The 17860-nt window shown below is 46.4% G+C and overlaps 1 protein-coding gene across 1 annotated transcript; it reads left to right on the top strand.

Annotated features, from left to right (window-relative positions):
* Positions 1 to 288: 288 nt before the first annotated feature.
* On the top strand, positions 289 to 15298 carry FAM174B (family with sequence similarity 174 member B; the record flags this gene model as incomplete). The annotated part of the gene is made up of 3 exons (XM_083871373.1): positions 289 to 563; positions 7534 to 7665; positions 12816 to 15298. 3 exons carry the CDS (start codon positions 289 to 291, stop codon positions 12817 to 12819), a joined length of 411 nt encoding a protein of 136 aa, XP_083727499.1. The 3' UTR covers positions 12820 to 15298.
* Positions 15299 to 17860: the final 2562 nt, after the last annotated feature.

The following is a 17860-nucleotide window of genomic DNA, read 5'->3' as shown; positions in this document are numbered from 1 at the left end:
TGCGGCTGTACCCGGCCCCGGTTCGGCTGTGCCGGCCCTGGTTGTGGCTGTACCCGGCCCCGGTGCGGCTGTGCCCGGCCCTGGCTGTGGCTGTACCCGGCCCCGGTGCTGTCTGTGCCCGGCCCTGGCTGTGGCTGTGCCCGGCCCCGGTGCTGTCTGTGCCCGGCGGCGGGAGGCGGCGCCTCTCGGGGGGCGGGGGCCGGGCCGGGCCGGCCGGCTCTGCCTTTCCCCTTTCCGGGGCTCGGTGCGGCGCCGCGGCTGGAGCCGGGGCACGGGAGCGGGCAGAGGATGCGCCCCGCCGCCGCCCCGCTGCCGCTGCTGGCGGCCTCGCTGCTGCTGCCGCTGCTCCTGCCCGCCGCGCCCGCCGCCCGCGGCAGCCTGGAACCGCCGCTGGGCAACGGCAGCCGCCCGCCCGCCGCGCCGGGGCCCGGCAACCACAGCGGGGCCCGGCTCAGCCCCGTGCCCGCCGTGCTCCGCGACCTCTCCGCGCTCAAAGCCGCCGTCATCGGGGCCTGCGCGCTCACGGCCGCGCTCATCGCCTGCCTCCTGCTCCGCGTCTTCAGGTGAGGAGCCAGGGCCAGCGGGGCAGGGGGGACACCGCGATCTGAGGGGCCGGAGGGGGGGAAGCCCCTCCTGTTTTATTGTTTTCCTATTTATGTATAGAATACGTGTCTTACATACATATTATATAAGCTGCTAACGCTGTGTTCAGAGCCCGGCCTCAGGCACGGCGTGTGTGGCGTGGCCCGGCATCATCCCCCGGGGAGCCGTGCGGGGCCTGGCCTGGCCAGCCCGGCCTTCCCCCGCTCCTGCGGGAAACCAGGGCAAGCCGGGCTCCAATGGGGTTTTCCAGCCTGGGGACACCCCTTGTGTGGGTAATAGGGGCTGGAGTGGGAAAGGCGGGAGACTCCCTTGGAAGATCTGGGAATATGTGGGGTGTTGGGGGTCACTGATGGGTGCCCGAGGAGCCCCGGGCTGCCCGGCCCTGGGGACACACAAAGCCCGGCCGGAGATCCATCCAGGCCCAGATGGGGCAGTGTCTCCGCTCAGGGCCCGCTGCTGGGCAGGGACAGCCGGAAAGAGACGGGAACAGCTGGCGCTCGGCGGAGGGAGGAGGAGAAGCCCCGGCTCAGGTGGCAGAAGCGGTTAAACAAGTGGAGTCGGCAAATTCTTCCTTGTTGTGTCTTCGGGCAGCTCCTTTGTGCATGGCTGAATGCTCTGCTTCCCCTGCTTTGAATTAATTCCGTGTGGGAAGGGCAGCGTTCACGAGGGTAGTATTCCGAAGTGTGCTCTATAAACCGAAATGATCAGGGCTGATACTTTCTGAAGAAATTGACATTTAACTGTATTCTGCTTAAGTGCGTGCAGCAGCTGGCAAAGGCAATGCAAATAAATGTGCTCATAAACTGATGTGGTTTGGGAGAGCCCAATAAAGTGTTGAAGAGGTTTTTTTTTTTTTAATCAATATGTCTGCTTTGCAGCTGCATAAAGTTGTCACGGACAAACAGCAGGATTGGTAGAGGTTATATGAGCTAGAATTAGGAAGTCTATAACTAAAACTTTTCATTCTGTGCTAAGTTTCTACTCCTAGTTCTGTGTGATCTTGGAGAGTTTATTTTCTTTGCCACAGTTTCTTCTGAGTATAAAGCAATACCTTGTGTCAAGGAGCCCTGGCTGAATGTTGGTAGCCAAAGAAGGCAAACTGATAACCTTTAAAAGCCTTCCCTACACGATTATCAGCAAAAACAGGTCCTAGTGAAAGTCACCTTGGCAAAGATGGATTTATTCTTCCATGTCCAAGTCGTCATTATACAGCTGATCAGAGTTAATGCAGCATTAAAGATATATTAAAATAAACACCCTCTGAGATGTTTTGTGTATCTTTGGTAGAACCTGCTGGGGAAGTGGAAAATGAAGCTATTTGCTTCTGAGTATGTTTCTTTATCTGACAGAGCACTTGTTTGTAAACAGTTATCCCAGTTGCAAACGAGACAAGAATACCAACAGGTATGTTTGTAAAGCATCACACTTGTAGCTGACAACACAGATCAGTGGAGATTCTGTTGCAGAAGAGATAAGGGATTTACCCTCAATAAATGTAAAGCTTTTCTCCATCAGAATACAAGCTTTGTTCACACTTAGTCAAAAACATTACAATTTTTTTCCTGAAGAGTCATGGATTCCTATTAAAGAGATTTTGCTGAAATCCAATCTTTGATTAAACTTTCACTGTGAAATTGTTCTGTGTTGTTGGAAGTAAATTATCCTTTTATATGGGTTGTAGAGATGAAATAAACCAGTGACTGGCCAGATACTCGTCACAGGCGTCAGATTAATATTTTACACATTTTATTTTTTATACACATCTCACTTTTACATATTTTTCTGTTGATATTATTTTCCTTTTTTGTTTGAGTAGGAATAGATATATTTCTCTGCTTTCAGCTCAGTCCTTAAGGCAACACTCAGAGATTCCTCTTCATTCCTTTTGGAAATGTTATGCTCTGAATTCATCTGATGGTCGTGTGGTTGAGAATGTGGTATCACCCAAAGTGGTCTGAATTTCCTTTCTCTGTGGCTGCTGGTCTATGAAGGCCAGCCAAGACTGCTATTTGTCTGCATGTGGCAAGGTCTAATTTGCTGTAGTATTTATTTATTTACTCTTTTTTGCAAGCTCAGTCTTGGATTTGCTTTCTTTCCTACACCCATGGGCTCTGCATGCTCCCAACCCAAAACCATTTCCACAACAAACCAAATTCCATTTTATTCTCAAATAGTTGGGTGGTTTGCATTACCAAGAAACACAGTGTCTTGCAACAGATTGTGTGTGGCTAAACTCACTCTTTGATCTGTGTTTTGGGTTTTGCCTTTTTACCTCTGTGTCCTGCCCTGTTTCTCTCCCCTGGTTCATTCCATTGCAGGGCAATTCTTGGGATCAGCTCACAGGAAATGTAATTTTTTAGATGTGGCCAATGGTGCTGGTAGACCATGTGCCTTCTAGGGAAACCTGATAAGTTATTTTTGCTCCAGTGAGCCAGCTGAGAGCAACTCAAAGCTTTAGTTGCAAAAAACTTTGCTTTATAAGTGTTTGCATCATGTCTTGACCTGCCCTTGAACAAACAGAAATCCAGGCTGGAAAGGCTGCTGTATATCCAGATTTTTAGAGAAAAGCTACCTGCTTATTTTGCATCTCATTGCATTTTTCTTGTTCAATTTTGATTTCTTCCTCAAATACCACTTTAAGCTTAGTTTTCCAGCAAAACTGGTATAAATGAGATAGAGGAGAAAGGTTCAAGCACATGATCATAAGATACAAGACCCTTTGTTCTATGAGCTGGATAGTTGCTCCAGGCCATCCAAGGCTTAACCCCAGAGAGTTTTACTGATTTAAAATTAATTGTATTATAACCAGTTACAGTACTCCAGCAAAGACAAGGCTTTTGCCAGCAACAGGAGAGAAAAACTCAGATTAAGTTACATTAAACAGAGAAGAAAAAACCTCCATATCAACCAAACATTCAACCCCAAAACATATATCTGTGACCTGTGTTGAAAGCCGTGGGCAGGCAGCAGCATTGATCATGGAATCATGGTTGGGGTTCAGAGGGACCTCAAAGATCAGCTCATTTCACCCCCCCTGCATGGGCAGGGACACTTTCCACTGGACCAGGTTGCTCCAAGCCCCATCCAGCCTGGCCTTAAACACTCCCAGGGGTGGCTCAGCCACAGATTTTCTTGGCAGCCTGTGCCAGTGCCTCACCCCCACCTTCACAGTAAAGAATTTCTTCCTAATATCTAATTTAAACCTGCTGTCTTTTAGTTGGAAACCATTCCTCCTTGTCCTGTCACTACACGCCCCATCTCCAGAAAACACACGAGGACTTGGCTCGGTGGTTCAACTCTGTTGCATACAGCACCATCCAGAGAGCAGTGATACCCAGAGAGATCAACAGTAATGAAATATTGCTGATCTAATTCACCAGCTGGTAGGAAGCCTGGAGTTTCCTGAGGTTTATAGTTCCATTTTTTTTTTTTTTCTTTTTCGCTGCTAAGGGAGTCCATTAACAGGAAATAAACTGGTCCTAATTCCATTCTGGATATAATGTTGCTGCAGTTCTAGGAGGGACTGGCTTAGTCAGACTTCCAGTAAGAACCCTACTTAGAAGGGATAAGGGGTTTTTTTTTAGTTGTTTGGGTTTTTTTTTTTTTTTTCTTTCCAGGGGATGGTCTCCTCCCTCTACATCTCTTAGCAGGAGATAAGAAATGCAGAGGAGACCTCTCTCTCTCTGGGTCAGGAAAAGAATAATCTTTGAATGTCAGGGTTGTGGACTAAAATAGATCAGAGGCGTAAATAATACAATGAGCCAGTGAGTTGATTCGAGCACTTAGCCCACCACATGATGCCTCAGAAAGGAGGATGAAGTGCTGCATATGACTGGTGCTTGATCAAAATAGCCTCTGGTCAAAGTACAGACATAAAGTCAGTGTTCTGCTCTCTGTGTGCTGTCCTTCCCTGCCGTCTGGAGAGGGATGTATGTCTGATTTTGGGTGAAGCAGGCAGACCCTGGTGTGGTGTGTGGTGCCTCAGCACTGGGTCTGCAGTGAAAGGTTAATGTCCCTGCCCTCAGTTAACCTGGGTTTTCTTCCCTCCTCATAGTTCTGGGCAAGACCTGTAGCATTACCTCCTAATTACAGGGGGTGGCTGAATCAGCAGAAGCAACAGGGTTTTTTTAAGTGGAAGATGGTTTTCTGTGCTGAACGACCCAGAACCACTTCTACCCTGGTTAGACCACTTGGGGAGTGCATTGTCATTGTGCAAGGGGCACAGTCTGGCCACAGCTTCCAGCATGATTTTTGTTTGCTTTTAACAAATCCCCACAAAATGAGTGTGACTGGAAAGGAGATGCTCTGTTTGCCCATGAGGTCTAACGTGTCCTGATCCTGTCCAGGAGGTCTCCAGAGTTCATGGAACATTTGTGTTCTGTAGTTCCTGCCCTGTGCTGCTCTGCTGACTCTGCTGCCTGTTCCCACCTGCTGAATAAAGTGCTTTTCCTTTCTGTCATTGCTGTCATTGCTGGTGGTTACAGGGATCCCACTGAGGTTCAGGAGTTTTATGTGAAACAGTTTCCTGACAGGCAGCCTTATTCACTGTGCATGCAGGGAAACTCCCAAGGCTTTCCTGCAAAGTTAACTCGGGTAATTCTTCTGGTATTTATGAAGCCTGGGGGAGTTGTGCAAATGAGCAAATGAGAAAATGGGCTGTTGGAAAGCAGATTAATGACAAATTAGCTAGATAATCTGGGGTGGAATGGATTGAGAAAGAGGTGGCAAGGAAAGACCTTTTTGCCTTATCAATGGCAAACAACTGGTTCTAGCGGTTCAGCCAAAAACCAGCAGCAAAATGAGCTTCCTCTCTATCCTAGATGAGCACCATCTTTAAGTGAGGTTGTGGAGATTAATAGGTCACTGTACAGTGAGTTCTGCTCCAGATCCTCTTGGAAGTGTAGCCCAAATAGACTGATTAATGGCTGGAGGCAAAAGGATTCTAGTTTCCCATTTCTAAAAATATCTGTTCTGCAGTAATTTGTTCAACCACTCTGTTATTAACAGTTTTAAGATTAACTCTGTGGAATATGTGGAATATGTGATGTTTTCTAATGGAAGGAATGAGGGAGGAGGGGTCTCAGTAAAGTGGGTCTGATATTTGGGTAGGATCTTAAATGGAGCCCATGGGAACCCCCTGTAGGCTGTACGTGAGTGCAAAGTGTTAAGGCTGTGCTTGGTTAGTTCTGACAGGTTAGTCTTGGTCTGTGTTTAGGCTTCCCAGCATGAGTAAATATTTCTTGTAAAAAGTGTTTTACTTGCAAGAGGAGACCTCCGTGCATCACTTTGCTGCTAGTTTTTAGCAGGGAAGCAGAGTAACAGGGAAGTGGTTTCAAAAGGATTTTCAAGTGTTTGGGTTAAGAGTCCTACTGTACTGGATATAAAATTGCTTGTTTCAACAACAGCAGTGAGAGAACAAACCACTCCGTGCTCTGCGTGACACAGCAGCACAGATAGCTCTGAAGATTAGACCAGGAGGTGACTTTCTCCCCACTCCTGATGCAACCTCAGCCTTCAGAACAGGGAGGAGATGCAAACTGCTTCATCCCAGGGGCTGGGACCTGTTTGTTCAGCCTTGGACTACTGCCCAAAAGCAGTGCTTGGCAGAGGTACTGAGATTTTCACATCAGAGCTGGACACTGATTTAAATTTCCTTAACTTTAAGCTTAGAATGGACCACTGTGGTGGAGATGCATACCCACAGCTGGAGTCCCAGTGTCTCTGCAGTGCTCACACCCCAGTTCCTGTTGCTGTGTAACTCTTTTAAAGATTTCTTGAGGCAAAAGCTGTGCTTTTGAATCTGGCACACTTCGCATGATGTGCCAGAGCAAAGCTTCTTGATCGTGAAAACGCACCTGGGATGTGCTGACTGCTCAGAACACCAGCTGTGACTACCAAAAATCTGCTGGGCTGCTTTGCTTGTGCCTGCAAGCTCCCTTGTCATGTTTGGCAGGTAGCAGTTTTGTTTGCTAAAAGGTGTGGGGGAAGGTTCTGCATTTTGTTAACCAAAACCATCCACTTTTCTCCCTGAAGGCTGGCCGAGTACACATCAACATGTTCTTGAATGTATAATCACAAAAAGGCATTCATGCATGAGCAGTGTGACCTTCCCAATATGCATGAAAACAGTAGGTGAAATTAAAAAAAAAAATGGACCCATGTAATTCAAGCTAGAGGCACAGAATAAGTTGAAAAGCCACACACCAAGTCTTTATTAATTGAAAGTAAGTGTTAACAAAGAGATCTCTCAAAACAGTGAGACGTGCAGGTGTATGAGCATCTCCATTTCCAAAGGAAGGTAGGGCTGGCATCTGTGGGAGGAGAGGTGGTAGGTGCAGTTAGCTTTGAACAAATTGCTTGTTTTTCATAGCATTGGATGGAAAATGGAAATTCTACACAGATGGAGCCTGAAACTGCTTCAGATGAGACTCAAGGTTGTTGCTGTGGGAGTCCTGAGCTTGGCCTGACTGCAAGTAAAGCGAGCAGGCAATTTGTACCCAGACAGCATCACCTCCTTGCTCCTAATCCTGCCTAGAGCATTCCCATGGCTCAGCAGGGCTTAACCTGTGCTTTCTCATCTGAACATGTTCACTAAACCAGTGGCTACCTCAGCTGATTAAGCCCGTGTCTCACTTATTGAGTGTGGCAGCAGGAGCACGTGGTGGCTGCAGCGTTCGTGTGCCTGCCCCGGGTGCCAGAGCATCTCTGGTTTGTCAGCAGTGAAGGACTGACGTTGATCTGGATTGCAGCTGACGAGGAACTGCTCCACACACAGGAACCAACAGTGGCTTTGGAAAGGCAGCAGGAGAGGACAGAGGCTGGTTCTGCAAGGTTCCTGTTAAGGGGGTCTGAATCCACCAGAGTGGGAATAGCTTCAGCCTCTCCAGGGAATACTGTGTAAAGACAATCTTTCCCACCTCTGTGTTTCAGGTCTGGCAAGAGGATTAAGAAGACCAGGAAATATGACATAATCACCACCCCAGCCGAGCGGGTGGAAATGGCTCCTCTGAATGAGGAAGACGATGAGGACGAAGACTCAACAGTGTTTGATGTGAAATACAGGTACTGCTGTCACCATCCACTCAGACTTGCTCATTGAGCTCTTGTTCATGAAGACAACTCTTTTATTTCTCTGCTGGGCTAACTTGGCAGGGATGAGGCAGTCACAGTCTCCCTCTTTGCCCCAAGCATTATCCCTTTCCTTTACTCCTTGGCCCAGCACTCACAGCTCTGTCCTCCCCTGCTCCTGCAATAACCCTGTCACTACCCCAGGCTGTCTGCACTCCTCTTTCCCCTGCAGGGCAGCACAAGGGGATACACGTGTCCCAAATAGCTGACAGGGTTTGACAGACTGAACTTCCCCTCTCGGGCAGCTGCTGGCAGTCGTTCCTGTGTGCTCACACTGGATGGAGGGCTGTGGATCAAGGGTCGTGGATCCAGGGCTGCTTTCCCAGGCACTGCTGTTGCTGTGAGCCTGGGAGGGAAATCAGAATGAATCTCCACAAGATTTGTACCAGAGTGCTCCTGTGTTGGTCTGTGACACAGAGGACTGTGGGCCCTCACTGATGCTGTTAGCACTTATGCCTTAGCAACAAACTTTCCTTAAATATGTCTGTCTTTTTGAGATGGAAGTGGTGTCACAACCCAAAACTTCTGCTGCCTATTCTGGGCCTGAAGATTTATGGCAACAACTCAGCACATAAAGATGCTGCTTGTTGATTTATGGCATCAGGATATCTGCATCTCTTATTTTTATTTGCATCAAGCCATTCGCACTATTCAAGTTGTGTTTCAATCCAAATAAGGCCTACTCTAAAATCTGTCCTACTTTGGCTGAAATAAGCTCTCCTAATTATAAAAATGCAGATCTTGACAACTTCTAACTGGAGATTTTACGAACTTTACTAACATCGCCCATTTCCTAACTTTGGAAAAGGGGGAACACCACATCTGCTCTGAGCACATGTGTGCCAGCATCTGAACCACACACCACCGTATGCTCCACTGCTTGTTTCCCAAATCACTGCATTAGTTCTCTGTAAAAAATCAGGAAATAGTTGGGAACCATGAAACAATGAAGGGTGTGAGTCAAGCCTTTATGTGTAAACAATTAGTTCTTGGTTTAAGAGACTCCTATCAGCCCTTACCTGACTTTTGCTGTTCCCTGTAGCTGCCCTGTGTTTGCTCTAATAATTTCAGCTTGTGCAGTTAGTACGTTGTGATTGAGCTTTGTTAAACCCAGAGATCTGAGTGCCCATGGCCTGTTTAAACAGCCACCATGTCCCACCCTTTTCCTTTTAACTCCGTGCTTTCTCTGTGAACTTTTGGAAATGGGATCTGAGGGGTTTTTCCCCAAAGAGTGAGAACAGAAGAATCTCAATCATTGTGCTGCAGGACAAGATGTCTAATAGTGAAATAGTGGATGAACAAAGAGAGCTTGCTGGAGACCATTTGTCTCTTGAGAGCTGTGTTCGTGTTATCTGACGTTGCTTCCCTGGAGCAGGAGCTCTGCTGCTATCACTGAAGGTATCAGCTCATCCTGGGTCCCTGTTCCTGGCCAGCCCGTCCTCTTTTCAGCTGTGGGAATTCCTCCTTTCTGCCACAGTGCAACAGCTATTAAATTGCACATTTTCTGCAGTTCATGCTGTTTCAGGCATACTTTTGTTTAGCTCAAACAGAGCTACTCAGTTCGGAGGGGAAGATCATCTTACAGACAAGCCCCTTAGCAGTGCTGATTTTGGAAAGCTTCTTTGAGGATCTATTTGGTGTAGAAGGTGTCAAGCTTTCTGGTTCCTTTGTGCAGCTTGGAGAGTCTATCCCAAACAGTTCACAAATCCTGTCGCCAGTAAAAAGACTCCTTTGCAAATTGCAGTTGCTGAGTTTGACCATTGACAACCCCATTAAACTAGTCAGGACTTTTTTCATAGTTGCCTGTGTTCAGATGGGAAGAGAGGGATAGAGCTGCAGAAAGGGCAGCTCAGAGTTGCCAACAGGGAGTCAGGGAACAAACTTCTAACAGATCTTCTCTTGGGGTGTCTGCCCCGCTCCTCCCCTCCTCCCCAAGCTGGTGTTCACGGTGTGGGAGGCTCTGAGCTGGTTTATTTGAGATCCCTCCCATTGCTGAAAGATCCGTGCTGGCACTTGCATCTGTATTTGGGGGAGTAATTGAGATTCTGTGCTCTCACCCCATGTAATGCAAACAGCTCTCTAATTAAAAGGCAGTTGGTGTGGAGCAGCAACAGGGGAGAAGCGACATTTACCTCTCCAATTGGTTCTCGTGCAGTTAATTTTCTTTCCTTTAATGCTTTGTCCTTGTGCGGATTTGTTTCCAGTCTTACATGAGGCATCAAAGAACAGCAGACAGTGTAAATTGGGCTGTTGCATGAAGGTCGTTGCTATTTTTCTCCATTTTTTTTCAGGAGGCTTTAAGGTTTTCAGCTCCCAGTAGATCCCGCCCCCCCCGGCTTCCCTTGGGCAGTGGAGCAACAAGAAATAACCACCTTCCTCCAGTAAGGCAGACTAATGAGACCACTTCAAAATCTTACCCAAACACAGTCCTTTCTGTGGATGCAAAAAGCCACCCACTGCTGCCTCTGTGGAATCTGTGCTGGATCAGATCCCCTCTTTGCAACCTCATTCCAATAGCAGGGGAGCAGCTCTGTCCATGGCCTCTAATCCTGCAGGCACAATCTCTGTGTGAAAAGAGGTAGAAAGTATAAAACAAAGATTGTCACAGAGTAAAAGTTCCAGATCACTTGGACATTGATACCTCCTTAAAAAGCTTCTTGGAAACCACTGTTTTAATATGTGTGTTTCTGTATGTATTTGCTCTGATGTTAAGGGAGGCATTTGGATAAAAAGTTAAGGAATTGTTCTGAAATTATTACAGAGCTACACAAAGAAAGCACACTTAGCAATGGAAGAAGTGTTTGTTTGTTGATCACCAATTCAATCTCTGCTGAAGGTCGAAAAGCATTCTTGTCCAGTTGATTCCTGGACTATATGAACTATATTGGTCATCATTTCCCAGATGTCAGATGTTTTTTCAAGTTTTATGATGGGATTTGCTGCACATCTTCAGAAACGAGTTAGTGGAAGGCTAAATCCCATCCTCCATACGTGCTTTTTCTCATCTCACAAATAGAGTTTGATTTGAAGATTTCCCTCTCCTCTTTGCTCCTTTAGCACTTCCTTTCATGAAGGCAAGGGGAATTTGCACGGGTTCTGTGATCTCTCTGATGGAGCTAAGCCATTGATTCATCAGGCATTTGGCACTCAGGAATACTTGAGTAGAGAGCAGTGAAGTAAAGTAGGTTACAGACAAATGTCCCCAACAAACTGGTGTCCATCCCCCACCACATAGTACTCTGCTTGTTCTGTGTAATAAGAGAAAAGAGATTAAAACAGCTGCAAAAAGAACCAGTTTCTGAAAAGGTAAATAAAATTGTTAGCTTGTTAAGCTTATTAACTCTAGCGAGGCTCATTGGGGGATTTCTTGTCAGCTTCAATAGGAAACTGAAAACAAGTTCTGAATAAATTCTGTGGTGCCTTGCACATGAAAGACTTTGAAAGCACTTCAGTAATCTGGGATATCAGCAGTGACTCCTCTCCCTGCTGACTTGCAGCTGTTGGAGGAGTTCTGCTCTTGCTTCTCTTTCTGAGCCCAGCTGGGGGAATTTCACAACTGTCCAGGGTGATACGTGCCGTGTGACAGCCCAGAGCTGGGCAAAGAACCTGGAATTTAAATGCTAGTCCTGGTGTCAGGCTCCTAAATAAATACTGACTGAAAGTTTTTCTTGGGGCAGATTGAAGCCTCTGTCCTTCCTGTTGGCTGAGTGAAATTCCTCAGTTTGTTTTCCCTGTGGATTGTCATTTTTCCTCTAACAGCAGCAGCAGCACCAGCAGAACACAGAAACAGTTCAGGAATGCGTCTTCCAAAGTGCTCTTGAAAGGAGAAAGATTTATGGGTAAGGAGCAGTGCCAGGCTGAGGGAAGAGGACAGGAATATTTATTCAAGCATTGTGAGTCTAAAGGGCTTTTGAGAGCTTGCAGGATGTTTTAGAGGAAAGATGCACCACATGCAAGGGCTGGATTCTGGATTCATCTCTTTTTCAGGCACTGATAACACTGAACTGTAGAGAACCATCTTCAGCACACTTGCAGAGCTCAGCCTTTGATGTACTCGAGTTTTGTGAGTCTCTGTAAAATATGGGTTACACTCTTGGTGCCTTCTCTGGGATCTTTTCCAGATCCTGACTGCATGTGCAGGTCTGAATGGAGCATGGAATTGTTCTGTTTGTTACTGAGAGGTGTTCACTCTCAAGGGAGCTCTAATAGATTTTTTTTTTCCAGTGAAAGCTGCAGGCAATTTTGGATGATGCCAGGTGGATTGTAGGGGTTTATAGCAGCTTATATTTTTTTCCCCAGCAGGCAGCAGTGACAAGTTGTGTGTAAATGGAGGGGTATCATTTATCCTCATCTGAAGGGGGTGCAAATCACCGACACAGGCAGCAGCTCACTATAAATGCAACAAATTGCCAAAGCTTTGGTGCTGCTGTTAAGGATTTCCCATATGCCCACAGCAGGGGAGAAAAAGAGATAGTCCAAAAGCAATTTTTGCTGGGTTTTGAAGGCCAGTTCTTTCCTGATGCTGCTGTGGCAGTTGTTGCGGGGCACACTGTGTTCAGCTGCTCTTGCAGTCCTATGGGAGGGCTCCCACTCCCTTCCTGGAGTGTAACAAGTTCCAATTAAGATTGCTTTTTGAACCCTGAAGCAGTTAAGGCAGTAGGGTGTCAGGAGGAGCATCCATAGCAAGGAGGATGGTCCATGTGTGTTGATGGAAGAGGAGTGCACTAGTGTGTAAAAGCTCTGAGGTGCAGAATGTGGTTTCATGTGCCTCCCTGTGCACATTCCCTTCTCTGCTCTGTGCAGTGACTGACCACAGGATCTTCCAGCATCTGGCCTTTCTCTCATCTACTCTGCTTTTGTCTTCCCTTGGTATCTCTTCTCCTGGCCTGGCACTAATATCCCATCACTGCCACCACATACACAAACTGCTGGAATTGGTGGCAATCCCAGTGAATGATGCTACCTTTTCCTTTGTGGCCGCTGGCATTTTTTTTTTTTTCCTACTTCACACGTGGGTTCTCATCTCTGCCTGTGAGTAATTTTAATTGCAAATCTCCAGCTGTGCTAATTCTTCTGCTTTCCAGGTAAAGCAGCTCCGTGGAGCGTCGGCGCCCTGCAAGACGTCATTCTGCTGTCGAGGGACCTGCTGAACCCATAACTGTGAAAGGGGAGGCTTTCATCTCTGCAGTGTTACAACCAAACCAAGCCTCACCTCACCTCCTCGAGGTGCTGTTTGTACAGCAGGCTGTAGATCTTCTGACTAAAAACAGCACCATTTGGTTCCCTGGTGTCCCGGTTCCTGCGTTGGAATGACCAGAGTTCCTCTTTGCAAACTGGGCTCTCTCACTTTAGGAGGGCTGCAGTGTCACCAAAGCATGACAAGGTGCAGCTCCTTACAGTCTAAATAAGTTTTGCAGAAGGAGGAAGACAAAGAAGATTAAACTGAGCTGCCCCAAGGACTTATTTTCTAAAATCCTAATTCAACACTCCTGTCACTGTTAAACTTTCAGTCATTGTTAAATGGATCATGTGTTTAAAAAAAAAATCAAGAAGTATTTTTGGGCCTTACAGAGGTGACTTAGGGCTTAAGATGGTAATAAGCCATGCTGAAATGCCACACTATGTTTGGTGTAGGGTTTGGGGTGGGAAGGGGTTGGGAGGTTGACTGATGTAGGAAAATTTCTTGACTTGCTACTGATTTTTTTTTTTAAACAACAATTGCACTAAGTTTTCATGATGGCACTCTCATTGTCCCAAGGAGCTCTGATCAGATCAACTTCAGTAAGTGAGACCACAGGGAAATAGGAAGAATCAGGCATGCTCTAAACTACAACAATCTTGGATTAAAGAAGATATATTTTTGTAATTTTCTGCCCTTCCACTGGGAGTAAAACCAGTGTTTTGTACTGTCCTGTGCTGACTGTAACTTGTCTACAATTCATTACCTTTTTCTAAGCAAAGTAAGTCCTCATGTGGAATGATTGGATTGCAGAGAGAACATGTCTTATTTTTCATGGAAGCTTCATGTAAGTGATCTTATTCTCTGTCAAACTGGAAGTTTTCCCTTACTACCTGCTCGACAAAGCTCATTTAACTCAAGGACACATTTTTAGCCGTTGCTCCCTGCTGTGCTTTGTGCTGCAGAGGTCAGAGCTGTGGGATGACACTGTGGGAATCAGATTGCTGCATCTGGAAAGGTCGGGTTTGGGAGACCACAGGCATCCAGGCGTTCCAGGCCAGCGGTAGAAAGGGCAAACCTAACTGGGTTTGTTTCTTTACTTTGTGGTTTTCCTTTAGAGTAACCACAGATGAAGTTCAGAGTTTACTGTTTACTGCACTCCTTAACACCTTCTATTTTGGGTTTTTAAGCTGGCTGGGACCTTGCTTTTCTTGGGGAACACATATTTTCCAATTGTTTTAGGATCGCCCCGCTGTTTGCTTGACCCTCTCCCAGCCTTTCAGTTGCAATCCCTCAAGGAGACTTCAATTTATGGCAAAACACCAGCCTTGCAGCAGGCTGCCACTTTTGGGACTTTTATTTTTTAAAGCCCTATTGAGATTTGAGGCTTGTTGAGAAACCAAACTGCTTTGTCATACCACAACCTGCGCCAGTTCTGTGTGGTTCCCCTTGGCACTGCAGTCAGTAAAAGGAGGTGAAGGGGATTTTTTTTTTTCCAGCAGCCTTGTGCATTCATCCCAGCAGCTGCCATACCCCAGCTTGCTTTCCCTAGCCGTGACTCAGCAAAGGCTTTGCAGACAGCCAACTCAGCCTGGATGGAAAAATCCCAAAGCAGACTGTTGTGTTAATATTAGTCATCAAGGCAATATGAAGTGCTCTGTTATTTTCATTCATGGAATAGTTTGAGTCATTCTGTGCCACTGTTACCAAGCAATATTTGACATGCCAGCTGTGAGGTGAGGATGGGCTGGGCAGGTTGTTCTGGCTGAGAGGAACCACAGGGAGCAGAGAGTGGAACAGTGCTGCAGGTTGAGGTGAGGTCTGGAGCTCTTTCTCCAGCTTGGTAAAACAGGTTTCAGGCTCTAGGCTGGATGCTCCAGAAGGAAATACTGAATTTCTTCAGGGCTGCAAGACTGAAGGCTGGGAATTGAACTTCTAGGGTAGACCAAGGTCTTTTGAAGTCAGAGAAGTGGCAATGCTGAGAGGAGAGAGGGAGGTTAAAAGCATCTGTTGGCATTTCTGGAAGGAGGGGATGGGATGAGGTGGCTGCCCTGTCTGTGCAGGCACCATGGCAACGTGTTCATGCCCACTCTGCTGCCACGCTCATTAAACTGAGCATCAGGCACTCAGAGCGGGGGACAGGCAGTGAAACCATCTCTTTTCACAGAAGAAAGGCAAGACCAAGTTATGTAAGAGAGAGACGAGAAGAAAAGATGCATGAAGGGCACTTCTCCCTTCTGAGGGCAATTCTGTTCCTAAATCAGTTTTTCCAGCAGCTTCAGGTCACTTGCTGAGTTAGGCTGGTAAAGGCCTTCTGCCCCCCTTGCTTGCAGCTTAAAAAAAAATCCCACTATTTTCACAACATGGCCAAATCTCAATGGTGGACAGGGACCAGATATTTAAGATGTTGATGATGGAGGTGCTCAACGGCAACTGGGATTTCCTGGCTCCTTGGAGATGACCCAAACTGTGTGCCATAAGCTAAAAAGTGCTTATAGGGAAGCAGCAGCTGCTTGGTGGAAGTAAAAGGTCAACCTGACCAGTTGCTCACGGTCATGAAAATAATCTGAATGCTCTGTCTGATACTCAGTTGCTGTTGCAAATGTGAGGCAATGTTTACCTCTACAAAATACTTGCTGTATGTGATTTAAAGTGTCTGGTTAAATATTCTATAGCTATATTTAGTTAAGATTTTAAGAGCACTTGACGTGACTCATCTAATAGTATATATATATGAATATTTTTTTAATTGTAGAAATCAGTTTAAAACATAGCTTTAATAATTTGAACTGTTTGGTTCAGGTAGTTCTAGGAGTTCATCAGAGAAGAAATAGCCATTAACCACTACATGAGTTTTTTACCTTTAATGTTCTGTGTATCTTACACTGCAGATTTAATCTGATTGTTACTGTAACGTGTCTTAGTATCTGCTGCTATTTTGTGTTGCATAGTCAAACTTGCTTTGTTCAAGAGCATTTTAAAAGGCATATTTTTTTGTTACAGAAAATGAAAACAGAAATGTTATTACAGCTGTCTGCCTGGAGCTCACTTACTGCTTACAAACTCCACTGAACTCCTGGCTGAGGCAAGCAGAGTGTGTGAGTCAGAGGTTTTTCCCTTTCTGCATGTTGGAAGGAAAGCCCTGCACAGAACTGCAGCTACTTCACTCCAGCCACAGCCCTGTCCCCAGAGATTACACTTGAGGAGCCAGGAATCAGTGTGCCATGCTTACCTGCAGAACTAAGTACACAGACAGTTTTGTATTTGCATTTCCCCCCCCTTTTTGTACCCTGGAAGCTGCAGACATGACTGCAAACACTTGTTTAACACACTGACTTGGTGATCCCCTGGTGTTTATCTTAAGGCCAAACTTACTTGTAAGAGTCTACAGGCACTAATGAAGCTTGAACACATAGACACTAATTAAGTCAAACACTTTGTTTGTAACTGTTCCCTCTAATTCCATGTACATGGTATAATCTCTGCAGGGTGATGGGCTATGGTTTTTGTTAAAGATTTTTCCTTGTTAGATGAGTTTCTGCTGCTGCAGTTTGTGTGTGAGGAGGTATCAGTTTCTGCTGCTGCAGTTTGTGTGTGAGGAGGTATCAGTTTCTGCTGCTGCAGTTTGTGTGTGAGGAGGTATCAGGACCATGTGTTCAGTTTTGTGCAATTGCTTTGAAGTTTTTTTAAAAAGAATTTGTCATTGTGACCAAAGCTTCTTTTTATGGAAAAATTGGTTGCATTTGAATGGACTTCATGTGTTTCAGTAGAAACTGCCATCATTAAACATGTTCTTGAAATCCCTGTGCTTTGTGTTATGTTTGAGGTATAAATGGGAAAGAGGTGTTGCTTTTTGGAGTGAGGTGGATGTCAGAGCACCTCTGTGCTCCATTGTTAGAGGGCTGCAAGTCCCTTTGTCCTGTGACTCTGAATCAGAGCCTGACAAGGGGGAAAACTGGTTTTAGCTGCATGGTAGAGGAATATGTTTAATTGCAGAAGGTCCCCATCAACCGTCAGAAGCTGGGCTTACTTCTGGGATCAAAAGGCAAAACCCACTGCAGTAGGTAAGGGATCTCAGTGCCTTTAGACTGTGCTTGGTACCTCAGAGCCCCACAAGCTCCGTTGTCTGAGCACACCCTGTCCCCTCCCTGGGGTGGCCAGGTCACACCACAGCTGTTCAACAGACTTCCTTCCCTGCCAGACTTGCTTGATGCCCATCTCTGAAGCAGTTTTGCTTTCAGGGCATGGCAAGATGCTGAACTGCTGGAGATAAGGATCAGGGCAGTCTGAGGCTGCTTGTTCCACACTATTGGCAGTTCTCAGAGGACCTTTCCTCCTGGATATGGAGAGCAGACACTCCTGGGCTCTGGAGGAGCTACAGGACAGACTGATCCAGCACCCTGTGCATGGATTAGCTCTGCCTCTCTCCTCTGCAGTGTACTACATGATTTCTCTGCCTTGATGTCTTCATCTCTTTAGGAACAGTCTAAGAGTAATTCAGTGCTGCAGACAAGAGGCAGCTGCTGTCCCTCCTCTGCCTTTTGAATTATGTCCTGCCAGCAAAGCAAAGCTCAATCTAATTCAAAATACCCCAAAAAATGCTGTCAGCCTTGAGCCAGCTGTTGAGCAGCTAAGCTGGTTTGTGTAGGAAGCTGTAAGACCGCTCAAGGTAAGCCCCAGCCTAACTCTGGCTGAGCAGGGCAGGCTGCTCTTAGCACAGGCTGCAGGAGTGAGGATGTGACAGAACAAAAGGCAGAGGCTGCAATCGCTGCTGTACTTACCTTCCTGATGGGGTCCCAAGTGGAAGATGAGCAAATGACCTGTGGAAATCATTACCTAAGTAAGAGCTGAAGAGCTGAGTTTGATGAAGGTGATTGCAGCTGAGGCTGTGTGAGGGAAGGGAAAGGCTTGACTTAGCCCTTTCTGAATTTTAGCATGAGGAAGCCCAAA

This window comes from Zosterops lateralis (genome assembly GCF_965231275.1).
Source record: "Zosterops lateralis genome assembly, chromosome: 13".
Lineage (NCBI taxonomy): Eukaryota > Metazoa > Chordata > Aves > Passeriformes > Zosteropidae > Zosterops > Zosterops lateralis.
The sequence above is the reverse complement of the archived record's forward strand: the minus strand, read 5'-3'. Positions and strand labels throughout refer to the sequence as shown.